The sequence below is a fragment of the Phaethon aethereus genome, assembly GCF_964289735.1.
Source record: "Phaethon aethereus genome assembly, chromosome: 25".
Taxonomy (NCBI): Eukaryota; Metazoa; Chordata; class Aves; order Phaethontiformes; family Phaethontidae; genus Phaethon; species Phaethon aethereus.
The window spans coordinates 3,277,674-3,305,436 of record NC_138601.1 but is presented as its reverse complement, the minus strand read 5'-3'; the positions used below and the strand labels follow the sequence as shown (position 1 = coordinate 3,305,436).

At 54.2% G+C, this 27,763-nt stretch overlaps 1 protein-coding gene across 1 annotated transcript; it reads right to left on the bottom strand.

The window, feature by feature from the left end:
* Positions 1–301: 301 nt before the first annotated feature.
* CRHR1 (corticotropin releasing hormone receptor 1) lies at positions 302–27,763 on the bottom strand (the record flags this gene model as incomplete). The annotated part of the gene is made up of 13 exons (XM_082010767.1): positions 26,802–27,763; positions 18,788–18,872; positions 9,721–9,840; positions 8,435–8,520; positions 7,265–7,371; positions 6,742–6,862; positions 6,319–6,472; positions 6,005–6,065; positions 5,048–5,120; positions 3,821–3,906; positions 1,880–2,015; positions 1,642–1,683; positions 302–442 (listed from the first exon to the last, which is right to left on the bottom strand). The coding sequence occupies exons 1-13, from the start codon at positions 26,841–26,843 to the stop codon at positions 302–304; spliced, it is 1,254 nt and encodes a 417-aa protein (XP_081866893.1). The 5' UTR covers positions 26,844–27,763.

Below are 27,763 nucleotides of genomic sequence, written 5' to 3'. Positions count from 1 at the left end.
CCCAGGATGGAGGCACGCAGGGAGCTGCTGCAACCTCTCCAGGCTCCTTCTACTACCCCAGCAGGTCACACCACTGCCAGGGAGACGACAAAGCAGCATCTCAGCTGTCCTGTCCTACAGGTCTGCTCCAGCAAGCAGGACAGGAGCTTCTGTAGGGTTTCCCATTGCTGTAGCGAGTTTGTGTGTCCTCTGTGAGACTGGTGGGTGCAGGCAGGACTCTGCTCCTGTGCTGTGCCACGTCAAGGGTCCCACGCGGTGGGGACCCTGGCTCCTCTGTCCCGTACAGCAGCTCACTCCTGGCTCAGACGGCCGTGGATTGCTTGATGCTGTGGAAGCTGACGCGGGTCGGGGAGGTGGGGATGGACATGGCCCGAGCCACGCGGGCGCGGATGGAGTGCTTGTCCTGCCACCGGTGCCACCGCTTCCGTACAGCGGATCGGACCTGGGGGTGTGAGACAGAGAAGGGGACATTTAGCCACCACGCAGCTGTCCAAAGTTGTTCAGAGGCACCAGCCATCCTCAGTATTTCAACCAAAATGCTTAATGGAACCCTGCTCGGCTCCCTGGGGGCAGAGAGGGTCCTGGGAGCCCCTGTCACCTCCCAGGGCACCCAGTCTTGTTTGGTGCAATGCTGGTGAAATGCAGCTCTTGCAGCTGTGAGAAGAGATGAACCCAGCTCGTGATGCCTCTGAGCGCAAAACAGGAACAAGAGGGAGAAATAAATGTGAGCGGGGGCCCCGCAGGAGAGCCGGCACCTCACACGCTGCTTCGGACGCTGCAAGGGGCTGGGAGGGGGACGAGCAACAGTCGAGGAGATTTTATGGCATGTCTGGTTCATGCTAGTGGCATTTCTTTGACATTAATTCTGCCCTACAACAGCCCAAGTGCTTTGTGTGGCAGGTAAATAGTGAAGAAATGCCTTTTCATGGACTGCGGCGTGGGATGGCGTGAGAGATGGGCACCGGACGCAGGCGACGGAGATGGTGTGGGTGGCTGGGATCGAGAGATGAAGGACCACGAACTGCAGGGTGTGTTATGCTCCTGGTTCACCAGCTGGCCCTGCTCTCTCCCTTTTCCTCCTCCATCAATTATTTACAATTTGGTAATGAAGCAAGCTTGTCTGGGGCAAACTCTTCTGAGCCAGCAAAGGCGCAAGAGCATTTGGGAGGAGACAGAGGAAAGAGCAGCCCAAATAATTGGTCCCAGGATCAGCCTTTACTCTCACCTCCTTTGTTTTCTGTGTCTGTGTTTTGGGTCAGCGCCTCGGAGGTGCCCCCCGGTGGTACCCCGTGCTGGGTACCCACGAGTGTACCGGGATCACCCTGGGGAAGCATTTCCCAGGGGTGGGGGGACCCTGCGCCCTTCTGCTGCACCAGATCATACCCATGCACCTCCAGAGCATCTGTTCTCGGGGGTGGATTTTCCTCCTCCAAAGGAGGAGACCAACCACAGCCATTCCCACCCGGGCACAGCCTGTGGCTGCAGATCTGCCTGGAGCTGGAGGTAACGCGCTCACTGGCATGGCACTGGGTGCTGCACCCTCAGAGCCCCGTGCAGAGGCAGAGCCTTGGGCTGAGCCTGCGTCTGCTTGCAAGGATGGGTGTAGACCCCCAACAAGTAGCCCTACTCCACAGTGCTCACCTCACTGTTCAAGAAACAGTAGAAGACGGAGACAAAGAAGCCCTGGAAGGAGACAAGCAGCAGAGTTACCATGGAGCTACGGCCAGCAGCCATTCCCAGGCTCAGGAGCAACCCTGGGATTTGGGGCACATCTGTTTTCAGGAGGGGGCAGGAGTGGGGCAAGGCATCAGCCACAGGACGGGCTCCTCCCCATCCCTTGGACCGGGATTGGGATGGAAGGTAGTGCCGAGGACTATACCTGGAAGGACTCCAGAAATGAGTTGAAGTAGATGAAGACGATCCTGGAGATCTCATCCTCCCCTGGGTTGACAAAGAACAGCATGTAGGTGATTCCCAGCAAGGGCAGCAGCACCAGCGTGGCCTTGACTGCTTTTCTGGGGAGAAAACATGGACCTGAGCTGCTGCAGTGCAGCCTTGGGCATGGGGAGACTCCCCAGCTCACTCCCAGCACCAGAGTGGCAGGGACTGGTCTGGCTGGGTCTGGACAAGCCAGTGACCGGGGCAGGATGGAGCAGAGTTGGGCTGTTTTCCAACGCGATCCCCGAGTGGCAGGGCTGGTTTGAGCACCGGGCACCGTCTGTGGTTTCTCCATCCAGAAAAGGGCAGTGGATGGTGGAGGCCTAACCTTGAGCTGGCGTGAAATGATTGCTTGGCTGATCTAGGGCTTGATTAAAAAGGAATTAAGGAGGGTGAAGTAATTCACACCCTTCGACATGGGTTTATGAAAAACTTATCTCAGCTAATTAATTTGATATCTTTCCTTAATGAGATTACAAGTGTGGTTTGTGAAAAGTAATAGTGCTGATCCAGCAGAGTGCAGGAAAGACCAGGGCTTGGCATCTCATTCGTTTGGATAAGGGGACAAGAACAATGCCAAGTCAACACTTTTTGCTAAAAGATCCTGTTAATGGACAGATTCCAACATTAGCTGAACACAGGAAAAGTCAGCCCTGGCAGGTCTGGGCTGGGCACGGATGGGACCTGGGCTGCATCGCTGACCTGCGGGAGAGCCACAGCCACTGACAAACTGGCAGATGGCACAGAGGAGCTGGAAATAACTGAGGACACGAGCATCCACAGGCTGGCAAACCATGGCACAGCACAGGCACCGGTGTAGCTTCCCCAGGGAGCAGCCATGGTAGCGGGGGATCCACCAGCTTTTTACCAAAAGCCATTGTCTAAGGGGAGCAGGAGCCCTCCAGGGCTGTCCCTTCCCTGGTTTAAGGAGGACTGCACAGTTTATAACCCACCAAACTCTCCAAGTTTTCCTGTCCCACAAAATGTTTCTGGGAAATGAAAATGCTTTTCTGCCCAAAAGTAAAAAACCTTTCCTGTCAAAATTAGGAAAATACTGGAAAAGCAAAAGTCTCCCAAAATTGCTGACTGAGGCCAACCAGCCTATTTCGATAACCTTCATCTTTGCTCACCTCAAGCTGAATCATTCATCCCAGCTCAATACTCTGTGATGAGGAAAGCTGGCGTTTGCCACTGATAACATCTGAGTTTTTCCATTCTCAACTGAAAAAGCCACTCTCCACCTCAAACCTGCTTCTCTTGACCCAGCACACAGTGAGACTCCCTGATTTCCACCCAGAAAATGATCCAGAAAGAAGCACCGATGAAGACAAAAATGTCTTCTCCTGTTCTAGGTGCTTCGTAGAACTGCTCTGACCGTGCACCTCCCAAGTTGTCTGCAAAATATTCCGCAGCAGGGAAGGGTTAAATCTGCCTGCCATGTGCTGCTGAAAGCTGCCTTCTCCTTGCAGCTTCATGAGGAGGTGTCTGGGGCGGCATCGATTCGTTACTCCTTCCTCGCCCTTTGCTTTGCTGTCAAGCGGCGATTTAATTCTCACCTCCATGCCAGGATTTGCAGCTCTGAGCCCAGCGGGCTGACCAGGTCCTGCCAGAAAAGGCTTTTGCAAAGAAACTCAGCTCCCAACGGCTCCTGACAAAGGCAGGTCCAGCTGTCCACATTCTCCAACACAAAGTTCTTCCTGGCCATGATTTTTGAACAACCCCAGGTGCAATAGCCACACGTCTCCAAAAAAGCATTTGAGGTGTTCCTAGATATCTCTCCATGCTCCCATCCCCTTGATACTTAGCTGATGGGGCTGTTCCTCCCTAACCATGCTAACGCAGTTTCTAGGTCTGCTTTCTGCAGGGTCGCTCACTCTCTTACCTGTACTGGATCGTCTCCGACGTGGTGGAAGCTCGGAGCTTTGTCATGAGGATTCGGACGATGTTGAACAGAAAGATGAAGTTGATCTGGAAGGAAGAGGGCACCTGGTTAGTGTCTGCTCCCACAACGTTTCCTCCCATTTCCTCAGCAGATGCAACGGGCCGTGCCAGGGGAAATGGGAATGTTTCCTCTTGAACCTGATCTATTGCCTTCCATGCACTGGAACTGGACGCCTGCATTGATCGTTCTTAAAGCACTTCAGCAATAAGATTTACGAGTTTTTTCACGGGAGTGGGGCAGCAGGGGACACCAGGACATGAGCGAGGAAGGGCAAGTGTTAGAGAAAGAGCTGAAGGTGAAAAAGTTGGAGGGGAAGGAGGAATATAAGGCGGCCAAAGGGATTTTGGGAGAGTGGCTGCCATCACAGCAAGGAGCTGCTTGGCTGAGCCGCTAACAAGGGCACAGGAAGGTGGCCCTGGGAGCTGAGTACAATTGACACAAATTAGAAGTGGCCTGGCTACCTGATGGGCTGGGAAATGAGAAGCAGGCTCAATTATTCAGCGAGGCTGGTTGGTGCCAGTGATTAATACTCCCTTGGGTTTTCCCAGTGTTGAGCAAAGGAGGGAGGAAAAGCTGTGGGACCTTGTGCGTGGCATCCCCCCGTCAAACACAGGCTGGGCCCCCGGCACTGCTGCTTGTGACTTGCCAGCAGGCTCTTCTTTGTCCCTTTCCAAAGGGCAAAACCTCAGCAAATCATGCTCCATATGACCCCTGGGTCAAGCATCGCTGCAGCCAAGGGCCAGGAGCAAAGCGATGTGGATCAGGGAACGGAGCTGAGGTCCCCAGGCTGCTGCAAATGCTTGGCAAAGCCCCCACCCGCACCCAAATAGTGCCAGGACAGGGATGGAGGGACTTACTGATGCATGTGGGAGTCTGCCAATGGCAGCATCCCTATCAGAGCGAGGTCTCCAGGCTCCCTTTCTAGCCCAGCCCAAGTCAGCAGGATCCACACACGCTATTTCTCACTGTGGGTTAGGTGCCTGCGTTTCTCAAGGTGCAGTTTGGGTGAGGGGAGCCGGGCTTGCAGGGCGAGCGGCACCGCTGCTGCGGGCCAGCATTGCGGGGAGATGCTGGAGGAGGGGGTGAGACCCTGTTCAGGACCAGCCTTATCCCGCACGCAGACAGGAAGGACCCTATATTTAGCAAGCAAGGTCGCTTTGCTCTTACCAGAAGCACCAGGATCATGGGGCCCTGGTAAATATAGTCGGTATAAACTCCCGCTCGCTTCCCAAACCAGCACCTGCAAGGCAAGGACAAGCAGCGTCAGGGACAAGCCTGCAGTGAGAGTGACCTGGATTTACTCTGGTCCTTGCACAATCTCTGTAAGTCACTGTCCATAGGATGAAAGCAGCACAGCTTAAGCTGCTGTAGCCACTATGGAATAGCTTCCCCAAGAACCCGGTATATGGAGGGGCACGGGGGCTTGTGGGGGTGTTTATGGGCCCGGTATGGATGTGGGAACTGGATATCGTAGGACAAGCAGAGACAACCTTACAAGTCCAGCTTGGCTCTCCCCCCAGCAGACCCTGCAGGAGCTCATGCAGGTATATCCCTGTCCTGGGAGAACCTTGTTGGGTTTTGTTAAGCCAGTGCTGTGTCTGCACGTATAGCACGGGGCTGCTGAAGTCAGGGGGCAAAACTAGCACCGAAAAACAAGACAAGCTGCCATTCTTCTAAACGGACTCCTTTGAACTTCACCGTCTGCACGATGAACTCTCAGGTGCCTGCTAAGTCCTCCATTAGCAAGCCTCCGTGAAAATGGCTCAGGTGGTGGTAGTTTATACCTCTGCTGGTAGATTAAATCCCAGCTCCATTTAGCAAACACATTGTAGGAGCTCTGGCTTAATCTCGCCTTTTCCCCCCTTAAAACTCTCATTTGCTCTTTGAAGAGAAAAATGCAGCGGCAGGCGGCTGCAGGCAGGGCTTGTGCGGCAGAGACCCTAAAGGTGGGATAAAAGAAAGAATGGAAGAATATTATTTTTTTTTCCTCCCACCATTTACATGTATCCTGCCTCACGTCAGCCCTTCCAGACAGGATCCATGCCTGCCACAGCCCCCGGCACAACTGATCTCCAGGGAATGAGGACAGAAAGGAGAAGGGGGAATGAGAGCAATCAGGCTCACTTCTCGTTGTCGTAGTACAGCTTCCCGATGGCCCAGGCGACGATGATGGGGAAGGGGATACCTGCAGATGAACACACAGATGAGTCTCAGGGGTGCAAGGTTGCCACAAAATTATGCTGTAACAGGGATTTTCTTACACAGGGCAAACCACTGGGTGAGAGGATACGGCCATGCAAACCCCATCCTCCTGCTCCTGACAGCCTTTTTGCAGCTATCTGGGTGCAAGAAGAGCTGGAGCAGAGGACGGAGGTGGGCATCACCCATTACTAAAACCCTAGGTAACCCGGTGGGTGAAGGGGAAACCTGGTACTTACACCAGCCGATGCAGATGAACATCCACTTGCGGAGCTTGTCCGTGGAGTAGGTGAGCACGATGGCCGTGTGCAGGTAGCAGCCCTCACCGAACATCCAGAAAAAGTTGGTGACGTGGAAGTAATTGTAGGCGGCAGTGACCAAGCGGCACCAGAGCTGCCAAGGGGGTTAGGAGGAGACATGGAGGGTGAAGAGCAGAGCTCTGTGTTACAGTGGTGAAACTGGTGCACAGGGCAACACAGACCCCAGCAGAGCAATGCAACCCATGTTTCTCATAAGCCTGGGTTGTCCTCCAAGCACCAAGCAGCCCTAATTAGCCCCTCAAGCTGCTTTCGTAGCCTCATCTTTAGGATCCTCAAGCTCCCCACACACCCCCTGCGCTCAGGGCCAGACTTAGACTGGCTGCCCAGCAGAGCTGCACCTACCACGTTGCTCTCATGCACCTCTGGGTTCATTGTGAGCTGCACCACAAACCACGTGGCGTTGCGGAGGATGAAGGCTGTGATCAGGTTCCAGTGGATGATGTTCCTCAGGCATCGGATGCTCCTGGAGAGGTGGAGACAAGGGACCATCAGAGCGTGGTGGGTGGCTGGGGGCCAGCCACGTGTGGGCTGGGGGACAGGGCTGCTTGTGGAGCTGAATGTCTTTGTTGGGACCCCAAGGGTGAGCTGCTGGGGCCATGCCCAGGGTGAGGTGGGCAGGACCAAGGCCAGGAGGTGGAAGGCACCAAGGAGAACCCTCTACCTCAATAACCGAGTGCTTTAAAAAAGAAGCAGGAGGAAAATAACCCTGAGATAGGCATGATCCCTCTAGACTGGAGAGCAATGGCCATGGGGGAGGATATGGCAAAACACAGGGGCTGGGTCCGTCCCCAGCCTGAGGGCCGTGGGGTGACCTCTCTGGGCTCATGCCCCCAGGAGGAACAGGGCAGCAGTTTGGGTCACTCACCGCAAGCGCATGAAGAGGACGAAGGCCACGAGGAGCGCCCCCAGCGAGACACAGTGCCCCAAGTAGTTGATGATGACGGCGACATGGTAGTGCAGCTTGCTCTTCTTCTGGCGGGGGGAGATGGGGAGGGAGTCAGCAGCAGCCCTGGGTACCACCACAAACCTGCCTCCTCCACCACGTCACCTCCGAGAGCCGCACCGCAAATTTTGGGCCCTTTTTCAGAAAGCAACCAGCGCCCACCTGGTGCAGGACAGTGGAGATGGGGCTGGAGGGGGACGTGGATGGGGCTGACGTGGACAGGAGAGGCACCAGCCTGGCTCTGCAAAGGGCTTGAGCGTTCCACATCCTACCCGTGCCAGGACAACTCACGTTTCTCATCCCCCCGCTCAGCACTGGGACATCCCCAGCCCCTCGTCTGGGGAAATCCTGCTGTAATTCAGCCAAGATCGCTGGCGACATGACATGTGATGTCTCGGTTCATTCCCTGTTGCCCTGGGGGCAGCTGAGAAGCTGGGATGAATTTGGGCAGAGGGAGCAGGGGATCTCAGGAAGGTGTGAGTGATAAATTAATTGATTGCTCCTGCTGTTAGGCACTCATCCAACCTGTGAATTAGCAATTAACTGAGTGAGAAAACCATTCCTGGCAAGAGATACCAGCATCTTAAATACCAGAGGTGGTATCAACTGCAAATGAACAGCCTATATCTCCTCTTCTCTGCTCTGAGGGGTGGCTTGACCTACTCAGGGGCTTGTAATTCTTGGTCCCCATTTTTTTTTTATCCCTTTGATCTTCCTAAACACCTCCTTTACTTCATTGCCTGTGGGGAGGAATGGGATTTGACTGCGTGCTTGTGTCAGGAGAGAGCTGGAGGAGGGCAATGGGGCTGGAGGGCATCCTGATCTGCACCCTGGGGCCGGGAGACCTCAGGCTGCAAATCCTCTTGGATTTTTAACAGGGAAGGAAACAGGTGTGGCTTTGTTTTTGGCAGGGACGGAAAATGGAAATCAAGAAGGGGGTCATATGTGCCGCATGCAAGCTTATCGCTGGGCTGCTGCTGCATGGCCAGCCCACAGCTCCCTCAGGCCGTTCCTGACCTGGGTGCTGTTGCCCTTCCAAACTCCATTGTCCATCCCTCACCCTCCTGCCAGGAGCCTGGCCGCAGGTCCTACCTCTTCGCTGAGGATCTCCTGGCACTGGGAATAGTTGACCCGCGCCGCCCAGCTCCCGTTAGTGAGGCACTCCCTGTAACCATTATCTGAAAGAGAGGGTGCACGTTGAAGGGTTAACGCTGCGTGGGGACAGGCACGAAGACGTGACCTGATGACACCAATGCAAGGGGTCACTGGCATCAAGCCAGTGGCGCCTTTTGCGTTGAAGCCAGCTCAGATGCTGCCGTGGTTGTAATTGCAGAACCAAAATCCTTGGAATATTTCAGACCTGCTCAAGGGCTTCGGGTCTGCACCAGCTCTGCCCCTCAGCACGGGCCCCGCACCACTGAGATGCGGCGGGAGCAGCACGAGTTCGAGTCTCCTTTTCCGCTCCTCCGCACCGTTTGCTCGAGCAATCACGTGCCATCCTCCCGCAACGGCAGCGTGAAGCTTTCCCTTCTCTCCCTGCGTTAGGAGCTTTTGTCACCTCCCAGCAAGGCTGGCGAGCAGCAAGGCTAAACAGCCCCGGAGCAGTCCCTGATTCGTGTCAGCAGCGGGGCGACGCTAGCACTGGGGCCATGCTGGGCTCTCCTCTTAACAGGAGAGACTGCGAGCATCCTCAGCACGATGGGATGGGACGGGGCGGAAAGGGCTCTTGGGCCGGCATGAGTATGGATCAATGCAAAGAGACTCCCACGACAGCATGAGAGGCACCACAAAGCAGGAGCCGTATGCATGTGATCTTCCACTGCTGCAAAAACGTGTGGGGTGGAAAAATTGATGTTTTCTGCGGGAAGCAAGATGTTTCTTTCATCAGAAGCAGCACCTGGGTGGTCAGAAATTCAACCATGTGCTAGGAATGGCTTTCGGCACTTTTCACATGCCTTTGCTTCATCCCCTGCTCCCAGCACATCGCTGGCAGTGACAACGCAGTCACTCGTGCCGGGAGGGGATGAGCCACAGGGTCCCCCCGTCCTGGCTCAGCTGGGGGTTGCAGACCTCTGTGCCACCTCCAACAGCAGGGCAGGCTCACTCCTCTTCCCCTGTCCCCAAGATGGGGACAACAGCCTTCTCCTCCTTCACGGGGACACGTCCCGGAGGACCTGCTTATAAAGCTGCTGCCGTGAAACTATCCTCCCTGAAATTTGGGATACGAGGGCTTTTTGCTGTTTTGTTTGACGGATCCCACAGAGCCCCCCACAACGAGCTATGTTGCCACTCGTGCCCCCGCAGCCCCTGATGCACATGGCTCTCTGGGCTGCCCCATCCCTCATCCACCATGTGCCCACCAGTGCTACTCATCTTACTCGTGGTGTTGTACCGCACGCCGTAGAAATATTCGGGGCAGGGACGAGCTACCAGCTGTCCCACAGCACTGCGGGGCCAACACGTGCCGATCAGGTCGACCGAGGCGTTGCACTGGAGACCTGTGGGGAAAAAGGGTAGAGGGTTAGTGGAGGTCTGTGGGCTACCGTGGGCCACCTCCAGGCTGTTGAAGGGTCGAGGTTTGCCCAGAGAGCTGGGGCTGCAGTCCTGGCTGAGGTGATGGGTTGCTGCAAGCTCAGCCCCCAGAAAAGCCTCATGGCAGACACCAAATGGTGTCTGTGCCAAGACTCCCCAGGGGCTGGTTGATCCGTCCTGGCCGTAACTATTGTTCTGATCCTGTCTGAGCACCTGGGTTAAGCCCAGTTCTGGCAGAAGTCTGGTTTTCTGACCTGGCTTCCCAAGTCAGCTTGGGGTTCCCTGGCTCTGGTCTTCCAGCCCTCCTCCTTCCTTCAGTCATGACTTTGGCAGCCAGCAATAAGCCAGATTTTCTCTTTGCCAGAGGTGACTCCAGCCTGGTGCTGGTGGGACGCTCCTCAGAGCGCCTCCAACCTTCTCCCACCTCCTGGCTGCACAATCTCCTTCCTCCCCATTCCCGTTGGTCTCTTCCAGCCTTTCCTGGGAAGAAAACTCCAACTCTGCTGCTGCTATTTCAGATTTCAAGCAGGACTTGTGTGCTTTTCCCAGCTACACAAGTGTGCTAACGTAGGCATTAGGTAGGCCAGATTGCAGGCTTTTTTATGTATAATTTGTGTATATTTAGAACAACATGTACTGTAGCTAAATATGTCCTAGCTACGTCTCAAAGTGCGGTAGGAAGCACAATGGCTATAGCATCCATATAATACAACCCTTGACAGGCAGCAGACGGATGGGCAGCAGACCCTGGAAGGGGCAGAGTTCAGTGCAAACCACTCCTGGGTACCAGAGATGTGTGTGTGCTGCCGGCGCAGAGCCAGGCTTTGCCATTTCCTAGGACAAAACACCCCCATACGAGAACACAGCGTTTCCTCTCCACCTGGACTCGGCGGTTGTTGTTTGAATGCCTTTCCCGAAACGGCCTGTGGCTAGAGCTGGCAACAGACTGAACAAAAAAAGCAAAATACTGTGTTATTAATATGATGAAGGTTTTCCTTGGGGAATATTTGTTTTCATTGATTATCTGAAAAAATGGCTCCTTGGTTTCTTGGGACGTTCTCAGAGCACATTTTTCAGTGCAAAGAAAAGGAAGGACTTCTTCAAACATCTTTGCAAGGGAAAACAACTTCCAAGCATGTGAGCTGGGGAAGCATCAGGGTGTGGTGAGCATTACCTGCTGCCTTCCATAGCTTGTAGTGAGAAATTAATTTTAACGATGACCTTTGCTTTTAGCTTTGCTAATGCGTATGGTTACTGCGGCAACCTTCACTTTAAGTTAACTGTTTTAAGCCTGTATTTCTTAGGAAACAAGGTGCATTTAATCACGTGTAGTGTGTGTATCTGTGCTTATCTGCATCTATTAGCATTTGTTGAGCTCCTTAGCTGTTTTGACCCAAATTTGACAGAGAAATAGAAGGTCACAGAAAATGAAGTCCCTGTTTAAAATTTTATGATAATATTCAACCAGGTAGAGAAAAGACAACTGGCAATTGCTTCAACTAAGAACAAAGTTAAATTGCAAGTGCTCTCCCTGTTAGCCACCTGGGACTCCACCCAGGTGAGAAGCTGCTTGAATATCTGGAATAGGAAAAGCTTCACTTGGAGTAACCCAGCACAGAAAAACGGGGCTTGCACAGCGCTAATGCCCAGAGCAGCTCATGCAGTTGTCGAAAACCCTCCCCGTGACCGGTGGGGCTGAGCACAAACTCCATCTTCTCCCCATCCCCTCATGCCTCAGTTTCTCTCCTGCATCCCAGGGACTGTGCTGGGGCGCAGATGGAGGCTGCTCACGGGGGACAAACAGGAAGATTAAGTAATTAAAAGTCAGCAGAGCCAGAGAGCGGCACTCTCCGTCAGTAAAACACAACCACGGCAATGCCATTAATAACAAAAACCAAGACAGACTCATGGAAATGATGAGGTGAAACAAAGGCGGCATCGTTCTGTTGTGCATCTGCTCAAGTCTGGATTTAAGATCTCCACATTTCTCCAAGGGACTTGATTTAATGTTACTTGGCACTCCCATTAAAGCGCTATGGGCACCTACCAGACGACAAACCGAGTGGATGGGTCGTGCGCTCCCTCCACGGCAGGGATGCGGGGTGAAGGAGGAGCAGCATCACCAGGAGCTCAGCCCCCTCCTCATCCCGTGGGTCGGGGTTCTGGGGTGGGGTGACATTCGGACTTGGGGGCTGCAGTCAGGAGAGCAGAGGTCAGGCTCAGCCAGGCTGTAGGAGGCTCCTGGGACTTCACTCCCACACCACTGCAGGCAGCTTTCTGAGGTCTGTCCCACCAGTTCTTAATCTAGTGGGTGGCCACGATATTTCTCCTGGGCTCACACTGAGAAATGCTTGGTGAAGAAAAGCTGCAGAAAGCAGATGCAGCTCTTTCTGCTCTCCCCAGCATATAGGGAAGAAAAAAAAAATCTCCTGCTGGGGAAGGGTTAAGTAAAACAGCGAAGGCAAAGAGTGCCGTGAGGGCTGCGACGTCCCGTTTGCCCAGCACGACCGTCTGCTCCAGCTGCTCCCCAGTGGCATGCAGCTCTCAGCATTTAGAGCACTGTTTAGCATGGAAATTACATGTATCAGCGCTAAATGCTTTCATATCTGCTTTGCAGCCCATCCATATTTGCAGGGGGATTATTCTGCCAGGTTCTGCAGACATCTGCTCCAGCTTTCTCAGCACCATTGGCTGCACAGGCTGTTTTGGTCTTTGCAGCTTTACAGCAAGAAAGGTCAATTAATTTCCTACCTGCACCCAATCCCCCTGATTTGGCTCCCTCCCACGCAGAAGCACGGCATTTGGGGTAGGAAGGAGCTGGTTCTGCTTTGAGACGGGGAATGTGGCACGGGGGAAGTCACTCAAATCCCTTCTCACCCTATTTCCTTTGGGTTGTGCTGCTTTGAAGCAATAGAAAGCATTTTCTTTATTCTGAAGAAAAAAAGTGCCTATCCAGGGACTTACATTGAGACAACTATATCACAATAACAGTCTCAGGATAACTACAGCAATATCCCTCCTGTTTATATAAAAGATCCTTCTTCAGCCTGCTTCCACCACTCACAGAGGCCCCCGAGGTGGCTCCAAGCTAAAGCCGTACAGCCACGTGAAGCCTGGCAGGGTAAAACTCTCCAGTCCCAGCTAATCTGCCAAATGATTTTGAGCAAAGAGGATGGCGCATGTTTATCCTGGGCCAGCACCACCAGATGTGTGGCCACAGCGCTCTTGAGCTGATGCCAGGAGGTCTGAAATGTTATTGTACCATCAAGCCATTGCTAGGATGGTGTGAAGAGGTCTAAAGCAAAGGTTGTGCCCATGTAACTGTGCTGGTAAACATGTCCTCAACTCGCACTGGGCAAAGCGATGCACCAGAGCTTCATCCTGGCTCGCTGCTGTGCCCCCGGCGACGCTACGGCTGCTGGAAGGGTGAAGCCTCTCTCCGCTTATGCCATGCAAAGGGGCCAGGAGAGACGATGGAAATGTGAATCACAGGCTCGTTCCAGTGGTTGGGAGTGATGGGGTTATTTGTTTAAGGTGTCTCAGGAGGCTGAGAAACAGCTTAAAGGTGTTTGTTAGCTCATCTCTCTACCCGTCCTGAGCTCCTACTCAACCGCAGTTATCTCTGTCCTTCCCTGATGTCCTTGGTGACTGCATTGCTGCTTCCACCTCTTCAGCGGGCTGAAGCCTCTGGCTCCTTAAGGGTGCCCCTGCTGGAGCATTTGCATTTGGTAATCAGGGTTTCATCTCCACATCTAATCAAAATATGCTCACTGCAGCCAGCGCGCAAAAGGTCGTCCATCCCTCCCAGGCAGCTCCATCACACAGGAGCCATTTCATAATTTATTGCCCCAAAGCAAGGGCCTCTGGGAGGATGCTCTTATTTCAAGGAGCTGATGTCCAAAGGAAGGATGGCTCGATCCCAGTTGTAGAGCCACTCAGGTGCTAAATGCTTGAGTAACACCTTGAGACATTGAGGCAAATGGCACTGCGGGACAATTTATGTTAACACACCGTTGAAACTGGGGTGGTGGAGGTGCTTGCCTTCCCTCTGAGTCAGGGTTGGGTACTCAATACGGCTGGCAGCAACTGTGGTTGTCTCAAAATACTTAGATCTTTACTCACACCCTACCTCCAGCACTGCTTTCGGTGGCATTAGGTGTTTCTATTTATCTTTGTAAGAGTCCAGTCCTTAAAAAATCCCCAGCAATCCTCCCAAGCATTCAAGTTCCATGATCGTCAATGTAAAATAATTACACAGGCTAATTAAGCGTTATGATAGCAAAGTGTCTTTGTAATGAATTTTTGGCTTGTTGCTATTCACCATCATTCACTGTCCCCTTGGGTCTTTGCTGCTATTCTGGAGAAGAATAAATAGGCATCAAACCTAGCTGCTGCCATTGGTATTTGATGCATCTGCTCAATGTCGTCACTGAAGACTGATCCATGTACATTTTCTGCGGAGCATATATATTTATTGAATATATAGTGTCGTGGGTTGGGTTTGGGGCATGTCTTGTTCTCCTGATATGATCTGTAGAGTACTTGGAGTTGTGTTCTTACCAAGGGTAGCAGCAAGTGGTTTATCCCCTGGTATTGGCTGGGCTTTGCTGGTGGGTGAGCAAAGCAGCCTAATCCCTTGCTGGCAGAGGTTTCCTAGCAAAGACTTCTAGTTTGGCTACAACTGAACAGAGTAGCTGGCAACGATTTTACTGCATCCATTCCAAAGCACAGTTTAACTGCTGTAGCTGCCACTCACGCCGAGATGTGTCAGGACACTGTTTCCTACCAGAAAACCTCATCACCTTCTTCCCTCCTCCACTACAATAAAATCTATGAATATAAGCAAGTTCCTATTGACATCCCTATTTGCTAGATGGTGGAGCAGATTGGCTTTATCAATACCAGTATACACTTAAAACACTATGATTTCCCATGTAGGTGAGTTCACGTTTTTTGTTTCCCAAACCTGCCCCAGTGTCACTGCTCTGCCTCGGTGCTAAGTCCTTGCCAGGACTCACTGATGCCTCTTTAGCCCCTGCTCAGCTCCTTTATGAGTATTTCTGCCTTGGTGGGAGAGATGCCAAGGAGGCTGAAGGGAAAAGAGGCGCTGATGTTGTTAATTTGACCTTTATGAATTTAAATTCCAGGCTCTCCCCAGGGGAGTTCAGTGAGTGAATGAAACAGCAGCGGCACGAGAAGGCACTGCTGGAGCAGCGTCAGCGGTTTGGGGAGCTGAGCTGGAGCGGGAGGAAAGTCTCTTGGTCAAATTGTCACCTGCTGTGAAACGTGTTTCCAAACCTGTCTGATAAAGTGCCCACAAAGGAAATGCTTTCATTGCTCGCTGCTCTCCTGCACTTCTCAGCCACAGGCTTTTGCTATATCTGGACCAACTTGCTTTGCTTTATCTAAATGCAAAGCTACGCTTCCTTGCCCTCCTTGAAAAAATCACCAGTTAAAAAAAAAAGAGACGTTTCTATTCAGTTCTGCCTAGCTTTGGTGTCATTTTCCCTTGCTTTAGGTGAACTGCAGTGGCGGGAAACATTTCTTTCCTGGGAAGGAATCAGCTGTGCTCCCCTCTCTCTCCTGGGCACACACACGGGGTTGAGGATAACAATTTAAACAGCTTAAAGAGAGTGAATCGTGCAGCCAGGACCAGTCCGGGCTATTAGCAGTTGGGTGCCAAGTCCTTGGGCTGATCCAAGCTTGAACGCTATGAACAGCAAAACAACCTCCTGCGCACTCTGAGCTCGCTCCGCTTGAGTGCTTTCTGCTGGGCTGCTTTAGAAAAGCCTCATCTATTAATTAGGAAGAGGCTTTCCCATCTCTCAGGTTCCCCCTTGCTGCCCCAGGGAAGGGCCACGATGGGAAGCGGTCCTGCAGCTGCAGGGAGATGCTTTGCCCCGATGGGTGAAGTGACCTTGTCCCTCTCTCCCGGCTCCGTGGCAGGGCGAGGCGAGAAGCAGCTGCGCACAGACCCCGGGGAGCTGAAATCATCAGGAGGACAAATTTGCGGTCTGAGGCAATCTGTAGGCTGGGAACCCCTGGGACGGGCACCTATCCCCCTGGACAAGGGATGCTGATCCTCGCTGCGTTCCTTCTCAAGCCTACTCTGCGAATTTCTTGGCTTCCAGATGCTTGGGGGTGCAGCTGACCCAACTTTCCTAATGCACCATGTTGACCTCAAGTCCAGCCTGATACGGTTTCTGCCTGGAGGAGAAAATATTCAGTGCTACTGAGGAAAGCAGCCTTTCTGATGGAATGGCCAATTGTGCGTGGATGTCCGCGTGTCCCAGTGCTGCCCAGAGTCAGGGGCTCACCAAGAGGGATTTTTGATGCACACCTAAAATATCAGCTTGGACCACCACGCCTGTGCATTCGCCAAGGGACATCGCCCTGCGCTGGGGACAGCGTGCTTAGAGGAAGACGGGTAAATCAATGCTGGTAAGAGGGCAGGACAAGGGAGCTCTGTGGGGCTCGGCTGCTCCGCTTCCCGGGATGAGGGTTTGCTTGCAAAGGCTGCACCCCATGAGCCTGCTGAGCGTCACCCTGGCTCTGTCTCCACCACACTGCTGTGGACCTTTCCAGCTCAGTGCATGAACCTTGGAGAGCGCTGGCACCCTGGTGATATCCCTGTCTGGCCATGCATCCTCATTAAAAAGGGTGATATTAAATAATGAAGGGACTGGTGACCTGAGAGAGGAGGAGAGCCCACGCTGGGCTATTTTTCGGAGGAGGGATGCTGCACACGGGCACGAGGCAGGGCTCCTCCGCGCATCCAGCTGACGCCCTGCCGAGCCGCGCGCTGGAGGACCGCTGCGCTCGTGTCATCGGCATGTGCCATTTCCCAAGGGTTATGCAGACATTAACAAATTTAGTCTCACGGCCTCGCTGCAATTCTCATTAGCGTCATCCTAACAACTCTCCATGTTAAATAGCCTCAAAACAAAGTTTCCAGTTTTGTAAATAACCCTCCCTAGGAACCGCTGCCTGAATCAGGCAGGGCTTAAATGGACCCCAAGGATAAGGGCTGGCGCTGAGCTCCACTTACCAAGCAGCAGATGTAAGACAATTAGTTTCATCTCCACCTCTTTTTCTAAGCCCCCTCCTCGAGCTGGAAGCATCTCCCACATGCGCCAGCCCCATCCCAAATTAATGAGTTCCTCAAGGATGACAGGTCGGATGCGTGGAGGCACTGGAGATTTGGCAAATCTGAAGCCTGACGTGTTGTGCTCCCCTGCCCCAGGTGGTGGGCACTGAGGTGCACTAAGTCCTGCTTGGACTCATGCCAATAAATCCGAACTGAGCAAAGCCCAATCCTTGCCGAAAGCAGCACCCACTGCTTGGGAGTGGTGGCGGTTGCAGGGCATATCCACCGGCAAAACCATGGCAAGAAGTTCTGCCCGCTCTCAGCCCTCTCCCCTGGGCTCAGGGGGTTCCAGCAGTGGGTGGCAAAGCCACGGGCTGGGCATGAGGAGGCTCTGGGACCTGCCTGATGCCCTGGGTTGTGCCACCAGCTGGTCCCTGCATCGCAAGAGGGCCCGTGGTGCTTGGGGTGCTTCTGTGGGTCAGAGCCCCTGGGGCTGGACGTATGTTGTACCAGGGGAAGTGAGTAAGAAGAAAACAAATCCCATTTATCACAGCCTAACATGGCCAAGGACAATCACCTTGCCGAGCAGAGTGATGAAACCTTCTGGGAGCAAAGCACATGAATGATGACCAGGTTCCTTGTCTGCACCGTGCCCAGGCCAGACACACACAGGCATTTCCATTTCCACTGGCAGCCTTGCTCTCCCTTGGCTTTCTGCCTCCATTTCTTGGGCCGGGGATGCTCTGGGGATGCTCCTTGCAGGGTTGTGGTGGCCTGGGCTTGGCCAGGCACTGAATCAGCCAGTGCCAAGCTGTAATTTTTTAAAAAGGAGTTTTTAATGCTGCTGTTAATGGGAGCCGGGTGGCGAGCAGCCATCCATCAGCGCCGGCCCTCCATGGCCATCCGTCACCCTGATGGAGAGAGCTGCTCTGAGCAGCAGGGACTGGGGCAAGCCAGGCAATTGCTTCATGCCTGCTCTGGTCTTCACTTAGTCATGGGAAAATGAACTCTGCAGCATCCCTTTTCTCCTTATCCCTGTGCGCTCCGTCTCCTCTCCCTCAGCCACCTTACCTCCCCCAAAACCTGATGCTGAACCAGACCTGTCACTGCTGAGCTGACATCCAAGGCACGTCTTGAATATAGGCTAAAAGCCAGTTTTGGCACAAACACATCTTGGACCTGAAGAGGTTGGATGCAAACCTATGTATGGGTGTTGAGTAGGAGTGAGCTGCCCATGACCTTGCTGGTGTCACCATGAGCCAGCCCTGGCCATGTGCCTGGAGGCTTCTTGTGGCTGGTGGCCTCCCAAAGCACTCAATGGCACACATCTAGGAGCGCTGGTGGGCAGAGGGTGGCCAAGCCCTGAGCGCATGGTGGCCACACTGCACTGCTGACGTGGTCTCTGCAGAAAGTCACAACCTCCAGTTGTCACCCCTGGGCAGGGGAATGGCAGAGGAGAGTGGACATAGGGGACAAAGGTCCTGGTGTCCCTGGGCATGGCAGAGAATGGGCAGTGCGGGAGCAGGGGCCGGGCAGATGTCTCTTTGCCCACCTGCCCCTCAAGCCCAGCCCAACAGACATCTATTTTCTTTTTTTTAGCTCTCCTGAGCTCTGCATCTTCTACCTGCCTCAACAGTCAGCCTGCAAAGAGAGCGCTGCGCAGCCAGCATGGGGCTGCAACGCAGCCTCAGCACATCCCACCTGCCCCCAAAAAGGAGCCAGGCAGCTGCAGATCAGCCCAGAGACACCCCCCCCCGCTTCCAGCCAGCCCTGCCACTGGGGTCCCCTGGGCATGGCTAGGGTGGGCTGGGACGCAGGACACTCACCCGTGTGGTTGGTGACAGGCGGCAGGTTCTCGCAGTACTGCTCCTGGATGGAGGCTGCAACGGGACTACCCCAGAGGAGGCACGTCTGCACGGGGAGAGAGCAGACCACAGGCAGGGTTATATGTGCAATATGCTGCTTCCCCAGCCCCCAGTCCCTCCTTGGACACAGCAGCCAGTGGGTCAGATCTGAGCTCGTCCATGCCTTGGTGGATGCCACCCCCCAAAGCTGCACGATGGACACGTACCCGTCTGCAGAATAGGTTTCCCAGCCCAGAGGAGCTGGGCGTATCCAGCCTGTGGCTGTGGGACTGATGCTCTCTGCTCTGTTTCCCACCCACCGATCCTCTCCTGCCCCAAATATCCCCCTCAGCAAACCATACTGCAGGCCCATACAGCCCCTGCCGGGTCGCGGAGCTTCTGCTATTTAGCAATTTAATCAACACTTTTAGTTTTAGCATCTTTGCATCCTGAGAGCAGACAGGGGAAACACGATGAGCCTGACACCACACTCAGATTTTCAATACCTTATTAAAATCACAGCCTTGTAAGCTGTCAGTGGGAAGATGTTAATACACGTCCTTAAGGAGATCCGATCCACAGTCAACGGGTCTGGCTAAAGCCTTTTGTCAGGAGAAAGGCTTGTCTGCAAACACTGACATTCCCCTTGCACGGGGAAGCACAGAGCAGCATCTATCCCATCCCTTCTCCAGAGCAGCTCCCGGGCAGCTCTGCAGCGAGTGAAAACCATTGACTCCGTCTGAATGGGGAGCTATTTTGGAAAAGCTACTACTGAATTATTGTGCCTTTTCGGGAGTTTGGGGAAACTAAAACCGAGGAAGGCAATTGCAAGCGGAAGATAGCAGAGGGATGGTGCTGTGAGACCCAAGGCTCACCGGGGAGGCAGATGGGGGAAGGAGGGGCCCTGCTGTTTTGCAAAACACATAGATTTCTACCAGAGCAGCTGCCCACTTTCTCCTCCGGCTCAGAGCCGGGTGACACGGTGACATGGACTGATCCCCTCTGCTCAGGGGACAAATGCCAATGGTGGATGAGGCTGAGCTCCACTTCGGTCACCCCAAGCCCGCCCTGCGAGGACTAACCAACCCCCTTGGAGGAAAGCTCACTGCTGACAGATTGAACGGCAGAGCCGTGCCCTGAAATACAAGCACGTACAGATCCCTTGGGAAACTCGCACCTGAGCCTGGAGGCAGGAGAGGCTGCAGCCCCCTCCACTTGCAGGCAAGCTCCCCGCTCCCCGCGGCAGTGGGCTCGGATGCCGTCCTGTGCTGAGCCAATGCGATGAACAACCACCTCCACCTTCCCCACCCACCTAGTGTCTGATCTCCCTTCCCGAGTGCCATTTACCTTCAGAACTGCTCTGCGTAGGGAGAAGATGGTCCTCATCTTGCCCTTGAGCCATATAAACACTGGCTGCTCTTGCTGGCACACCCAGCAATCCCCTGCACCTTACCAAAGCATTAGCAGGATTTATTCAGACACGGAGACAAGCTCAGCACCCTCTTGCTCTTTTCCAAACAACTATTTACTGCCTTGGGAAGCTGGTTTTGACAGCAAGAGGGATGTCAGGCAGACGTATAAATGGAGCTGAGAATAACTTCCTTGTTATGACTGCTCCAGATGGCACAGGGGATCCGGCAGCAAAACCCTGCCCCGCGCGCAGGCGCTGCATGGAGCTCCTATTGTGCTGGTCCTGCAGGAGCCAGGCACCTCCTGGGTCTCTTTGTTGAAAGCTGAGACCACCCAAAACTCCAGACACGGGGTGAGTGAGGTGCAGCGGGGTCGGGTCCCCTCTGCGTTGATGCCTGCAGCCGGTGCCTGCTGGACCCGGTGGCTCTTCGCACGGGTAGCTGGGACAAAAGGGTTGCTCTCAAAAGAGGCAGGGACGGTTTGCCTACCTGAACAGGCTCTCAAGTGTTAATTGGATGTGTTTCTCCTAATCACAGCCTGGCAGTGCCCATTCTCCTTCCAGGCACCGGGAGAGGTCTTGGCACTGAGCAGCAACATGGACCAAGCTACAGCTAGAGGAGGTATGGATGGAGTGCAGTCTCTGGCTCTTTGCAGGCTTTGTAAATGAGCTGAAACAGCTACAGAAGGAAGAAAGGAAGGAAAAAAAGGTTCCCCAAAGCACAATAAACCCTAGCAGTTTTTTTACTAGGCTCTGAGTCTGGTGTCACTGCAATGTGACCAATGCTCTTGACAGAAGCAGAGGTTTTGTCCCACTCCCATCAGCCCCAGCTCAAGGGGGATAAGCTGGGGAAGGTGGCAGCTGAAGGTGGATTTGCACAAGCCAAAAGCATCCTGATCCAGTACCCTGATGGTTGGGCTCTCACCTGTTTTGCCCTTTGTGGGCTACTTAAACCCCTCCCCAGGCTTTGCAGGAGAACAGGTCAAAGCTCCGTCCTTGAAGAGCTTCGCCTGCCAGAGCATCGCTGCCGTCAGATGCCACATGGCGCCCAGCGGGTCCCAGCCTGGCCGGGCTAGAGCCCAGCTCTCCTCAACAGCCCCGAAACGGCGGTGGGTCGTGCTCGGGCCAGAGAAGGGCCGTGTCCTTCTGCCCTCCCGGCCCTGCTTTGACACAGGCACAAGAAACCATGCTCTGCAGTGCAGAACACCTCTGCGACCTCTCTCAGACTGCCAAAATCCCGGAGAGCTTCAGCTGAGCATTCAGCTGCACGGGAAAGAAAAGCAATCTGCTTTTCTAGAAGCAGCCGAGTTGCACAGAGGTGCAGGTCAGCCGGGGAGTTGCTCCCACAGGAGCGATGGTTCTGCCGGGAGCTGCACGGGCCCCATGAGTCCCCACACTGGCAGCAACTTCTCCTCCATCAGGAGCCACCAATGGCTCCATTGCCATTGCCTCAGCATCTGCCCAGCTCCCTTCCAGGCTCTGCTAACGTCTCTGCTTTACACACAGGGAGGCATCACAGCAGGCGCCGATGGCGCTGGGTTAACCTTGGACCTGGCGGAGCAGCAAGCTCCTTCCTTTCGCCCTCAAGTTCCCTGCAGCAGGGTCAGCCGGCTCCCACCAGCCCTCGCTGCGCGGCTCAGACACCAAAACCTGACGCTGCTCCAGTGTTTTCTGCATCCCACGCACAGCAACCATCAGCTGCGGTCGGTGTCCCACCACGCGCCAAGTCAAGGCTGTCCCAGAAGGGAAACTGAGGCACTGAGGACCACTCGCCTGAGGTCGCTCAGGCTGTGCTGCGCCGTGTGGGGCAGGTTGCTCCTGTCTGGACCCACTAGCCGTGTCCTGATGCAATGCCACCAGGTTTTTCGGAGCCATTCCCTGTGCCCGTGAGGGGCACAGGGTGCCAGGCCCCCGGGTCAGGAGATGCGGCACAGGGGGCTGAGACAGTGTCGGCTCTTCAGCACGAGGAGGCTGGGGGTCTCGCTGCTGGCACGGGTGTGAGCAGCAAAATCACACACACATGCACAGCATCAGTCTCTGTGACCTGCCACTGACCTAGCAGCAAAATTCAATTAATGACAATTAGGAATTAACGTCCCCCGGCAGTGCTTTCCCTCTCCAAAGCGATCCACAGATATTAATTAGTATATTCACACCCGAGTCAAACATCAACCCCCCGCACCGTGCTCCCCAGAGACAGGCTTGTCCCCCCTTGGTATCTTACTGCCTCAAACAAGATGGGATCTGCGTGGCAGGAAGGGCTGACAGCTCTGAGCAGCGAGATGGATGGCTCGTAGCCTAGTTAGCAAGCTAAGACGGGGCTTGGGTTTTCCACTGCCGGCCAGCCTGTAACTGGAGCGCGGAGCGATGAGCAGGATGAAGCGTTGCGAGCCAGTGGCTTTGCACAAAGCTGGAGAGGTCAGTGGGACCGATGGATGGTGATGGCCACTGAGACCTCCCCGGGAGGGGGTTCAACACCACCCACCCTGGGGTCGTCCTTGCTGTAGGGATCTTTCTCACTCATCAGGGCTGCTCCCCAGCTCGGCTGGGCTTGCTGCCTCCTGCGACATGTGGTGTGGAAGAAGAAAGACCTCTTGGGCCACAGGGGCAGGGGAAGGGCTGAGCACAGTCTCTGTCCTGGACCTTCGCTGAGGTTCCCCAGGGTGTTAGGCTGGGATCAAGCCTGCAGAAAAAGGTGCCAGACTTTGGGTGTTAAATACAGTGCATGTTAAAAGAGCTGGATGCCAACCTCGGATGGCAGAGCAACATCAGCGGCGCGGGAAGGGAGGGCACGTCTTGCCAACACCGCAGCCATAGGCTGGAGGTGGCCTTGAAAAGCCTGACCCAAAGAGCTGCCCCCTCAACCGTGCTTGGAGGTGGCCAGGGTGCCTCCGGCCTCTGCTGCCCAGCCCTCCCTGTCCCTGCCTTCACTCTGCTGGGGGGATCCCTTTGCCCTTGTCCCTGACTTCCAGGCACTGTCTTCTGCAGCTGGTGAGCTTCTTACCACCTCCACCTTGAGGGCTCTCGCTTGGATATGCCCCATCCCCAGTTCAAGCTACGAATGAAACCCCCAGGGAGCATCTGGCCCATGAAGGACCCCCTCCACAGCCCCCTGCCTTAGCCTGACAAGTGACCTGCTTTGCCAGCCCCTGAGCTTAAGGCTGCTCCGAGACCCCTGCTTTACGGACAAGCGCCCCGTCGCTCCTTCACTTGCTTTTGTGCAAAGCCACATCAGAAGCCCTGCAAGCGTCAAGGCATCAAGGCAAAGCGCAGGCAACAGAATGAGGCTCAAAGCAAGAACCACGGGGGGATTTTCTGTGGCTGATGTTACTTGGGTGGAAGAGCAGGCAGTGAGAACACTTCCATCTGGCATTAAAATCTGTGAATTTATGAACTTAGCCATATTAGAGTGCCAGCCCCTGTTGTGTGTAGACAGAGGCTTTGGTGTGAGAATTTATTCTGTTTGGAGTCTCTCTCTGAGTGTGGTGGATGCAGATCCTAACAAAAGAATATCAATCAGGGCTAAATGAATGCCCAGTAAAATCTGATTTATGAGCAATTAAAGGTTTTCCTGGATTAAGCTCTGGTCTTTCTCGCCATAAATAATTCTTACTTCATTTATCTACAAAAAGGGGCATGGATTTTTGGGGACAGGTGAAAAAAAGAATAATGGCATTTGGATATTGGAAGCTAAAGGCACAAAGAAGCTGGGGAAGGGGACACTGGGTGAATCAGAGCGGCTCCTACAGCATCCGGATTTGCCAGAGCAAAGGCTGCTGCAGAAGAGTTGGAGTGATGGACACAAGCACTGGGGACGGCTGTTTCTCTGAGGCGGTTGTATTAAACGCTCCTGCAGATTGTACATGTGGGACCTGTGTGCATTCACAGATATTTTCATTTTGGGTTGGAGATTTGTTTTCCCCAGCTGCCTCCCAAGCCCCACACCTCGGCTTCCCCAAGCCCTGTCCTTCACCCATCACCTTTTTAGGGCTGAACATCCACCATTTAATTCACCTATAACTTTCCTCCAGTTTATCTGCATTCACAGCTGAGGGAAGTTTGGCCACACCAAAGCTGCATCTGCCATTGCCTTTCCAGGGCTAATAATACAGGATTTCAGGGTGGAAAAGGAACTACGATCTGCAAAAGACCAACACCCTTTGCCCTCTGCCGCCCGAATGGAGGCGATTGCTTCTGGCTGGGTGACTCATTGATAAAGCAGGACACCATGCAGAGAAGGAGGTTCTCTTCTATTAGCTCAAAATACAGTTAGGGAAAAAAGGAGAAAAAAAAACCCCACAACAGATGGGCCTCTGGGTATGTTATACCATCTTCAGAAAGAGCCACCCGTTCGTGACTGACAGCTCTCAAACATTGGACAACAGCTCCTGGGCTCTGTTTGTTGAGGGAACCCCATGCTGCTGGTTTGTGCTTTTCTTTGGGTCCAAATACTGTTCTCCAAGATAAAATCACAGATGGTGCCTCTCTAAATGCTGCAGACTCGGACCTCAGCTCGTGACAAACTTCTGGGCCAGCCCTGTGCAGGATTTTTGGTGAGCAGAGCTGTATTGCAGGGCAGGGTTGAGCCGGCTGTGCAGGCTATTATCGTATTTCTATATATTCATCCTATGGCGAAAGAGCAGCTATTCTGGGAGCAGGCTGTGCCATTTCCATTCACTTCTTTGCTGGAGATGCGAAACCACGGGGATGATTTCATACACACTGAATCAACTCTGGCTTTTAAGGAAAGCAAGGACTCAAGAGATCCCCAGGTCAGCGTGTCCTGCTACTGCAGCTCCACGTCTTGCGCAAGGATTTGAGCAACGAAGTGGAGGAGGCTGGTTTTTGGGCTTGTTGCTGCTGGAGCTGATCAAGGGAGAGGGGAGACCACCCCGCCCCCAGTATCAAACTCTTTTTTCATAAAATGTTTTTGCAAAATAGTTTTGTCAGCCCAGAAATGCCATCGGTTCCTGACAAAGCTGCAGGTGAACTGCTTCTTTTCAGCCACTTGTTTAGTTTGTTTAAATGATTTGCAGGGTGCCAGAGAGCTTGTTGCAGCAAGTTTTGCAGTGCAGGAGTGGATTTGCTCTCAAACTCTGGAAGCTTTTTGAGGATTTGTACCCCTGTCTTCACATGGAGACCATCCTTGGGGAACACCTAGGGGTGGCTAGGGAAACCCCAGAGCCCAAAGGGGTTTAGTGGAGGATGGGGGCTGTGTCTCAGCACCTTTGGCATTTTTTTCTGACCACTTTTTGCTCACACAGTAGCTATCGTCGGGCGCTGTCATGCTTGCTTGGCTGTCCCCATCCCCTATTGCACCGGGTCTGTGGCTTTGCCAACAGTGTCCCCACATTTGGTCAAGGAGGACCTGGGCTGGGGGAGAAATATCCTGCCCTGTCTCACCTTCATTTCTTACATCAGAACCAAACAAAACCTGAAGCGGGGAATATAACTGCGGAAGAGCTCCCGTAAAACAGGATTAGGGGTGTGCAGTTGTAGGAGGAGGCAGCTGCTCAGAAGAGGAGCTTTTAAAAGCAGCACCAACTTGGCAAGGAGGTCTCCTGGTGCGTATCGGTTCTTCTCATGGCTTAGGTGAGAACTTTCCTATCCCAAAGGTGCAGCTAAATGCTGCTCCCTGTTCTTACCACCAGCGATGCTCAGTGGGAAGCCGGCCCGCGGGATATGAACCGCAGCGGTACTACCGGGGAGGGCTGACCCTCCGCTTTTTCTGCCGTTTTAGCTCTGCAGTCACAACTGGGCCACTGAGACAGCAATTTGCAGAGAGCCAGGCAATTTTTTTTCTTTTAACCCTCTTTGACACAGAGATTTAATCAAAAATCTGATCATTTTGTTTAACTGCCTACATAGGTTTGTTCAAATAATGTTCAAGATTGCACTGGAAACCTTTTCATCTACTCATTTCCCCAGGGTTTGGGATTTAAACATGCTTTGGGCTGGGAACATTTCCTTTCTTGATGAGCCCTCGGGGAGGAGGAATATTGCTTCTGACAAAATATTTGCATTTTGTGCAGAGCTGCAAAATTAGCAGTGGCTACAGTTCCACAGCGAGTGATTTAGAGAGGAAAGTCTTTTGCTTTGTGGGTGGGGGGAAAAGAAGAGGTTTCTTTAGGAAATCAAGTAAGGGGACTACAATTAGGCATTGCATTTGTGTTGTCCTCATCCATCACCACCCCCAGAGAGGCCGCCCCCTCCCAGCAGCCTAAGGGAAACTGGTGGTAGCTGGTTTCACTGGGACGTGTGAGGTGGGGAGCTGCTGGGAGAGCTGGGCTGCTCTCAGCAGGACCTGGCTGCAAGTCCCCCACCTTAATGATCCTTTCACTGACTCCAGCCGCCTCCCCGCTAGTTTTTGGGCATTTGCGAGCTTTTGTCAGGCCCCCGTGCCTGGCAAATTCCCCGTGGAGGAATTCTCCCGAGGGCTCTTTGTGTAGCGGTTTCTGTTACTTTTCCCTTCCTTCAAAGAAACGGAAAAGTCATTGCGGAGAAAGCGCGGGGTGCAGGGTGCGAAGAGGCGGTGGGGAGGAAGGCAGAAGGGCCCTTCTGGGAGAAGAGGGTTTAAAAGCATCTTACCTGCAGCAGGAGGAGGAGGGCAGGACTCAGGCTGGGCACCATCCTTAGCTCCCACTGCGCCCAGCTCGCCGGGGCATGGTTGGCCGCGCTCCCCACTCCTGCTGGGCTCCTTCTGCCGTCGGGGGCGGAATCCGCCGGGCTTCGCGGAAAGGAGCGCGGGGCGGCCGCGGCGGGGCTGCCCGGGGGCTCAGCGCCCCGCTCCCGCCGCTCTACCCTCCCCCGGCGCCGGTCCGCCGGCTTCCCACCTTCCAGCTCGCCTGGCGCTGGGCTGCATCCCTCCCCGCCAGCCTCCCACTCCCCCCTGCTCTCCCTCCTCCTCTTCCTCCTCCCCTTTTCCTTCCTCCACCTCCCTACTGCCTTCCAACTCTATTTTTTTTTTCCTTTCTCCTTCCCTTCCTCAGCACCTTTAGCAGCAGAAACTTGCCACCGGCCCAGGGACCCCCGCCTGGTCGCGCCCTCCCCGGCTCCCCCTGGCCCCGGCTCTCCCCTCGCTGTCCCCCGCACTCCCATTTTGCGGCTCGGCTGCGGGCACCCGCGTGTGGGTGCAAAGGGGTCGGGGCTGCAGTTTGCGGGTGGGTTTATCTATTCGGAGCTTTGGCTCCGGGGCTCTGGCAGAGGGGCTGGGGGAAGGGGAGGCTTCCCCTCCTGCCGCCGTGCCGGCTCCGCTGTTCCCCTTTGCAAAGTGGCTGGTGACCGCGAAGGGAGATGGGACCCCCCCTTCCCATAGGGATGGGGTGGAACGGGTTTCAGACCTTCCCTGTGAGGGAGATGCTCCTGAGTCAAGGCGGGGACGTGAGGAAGGTTGGGTGTGGGCTCTTCCACGACGTGCGGCTGTGCTGGGGGCACTTGGTCGTAACGGGGGAAACTGAGTCACGGAGGAGGTGGGGTGCTGCTGGAAGGCAGGATGGTGGTGGAAGGGGCAGAAGCTATGGGGCAGGAGCAGGGGGCCTTGAACTGACAGA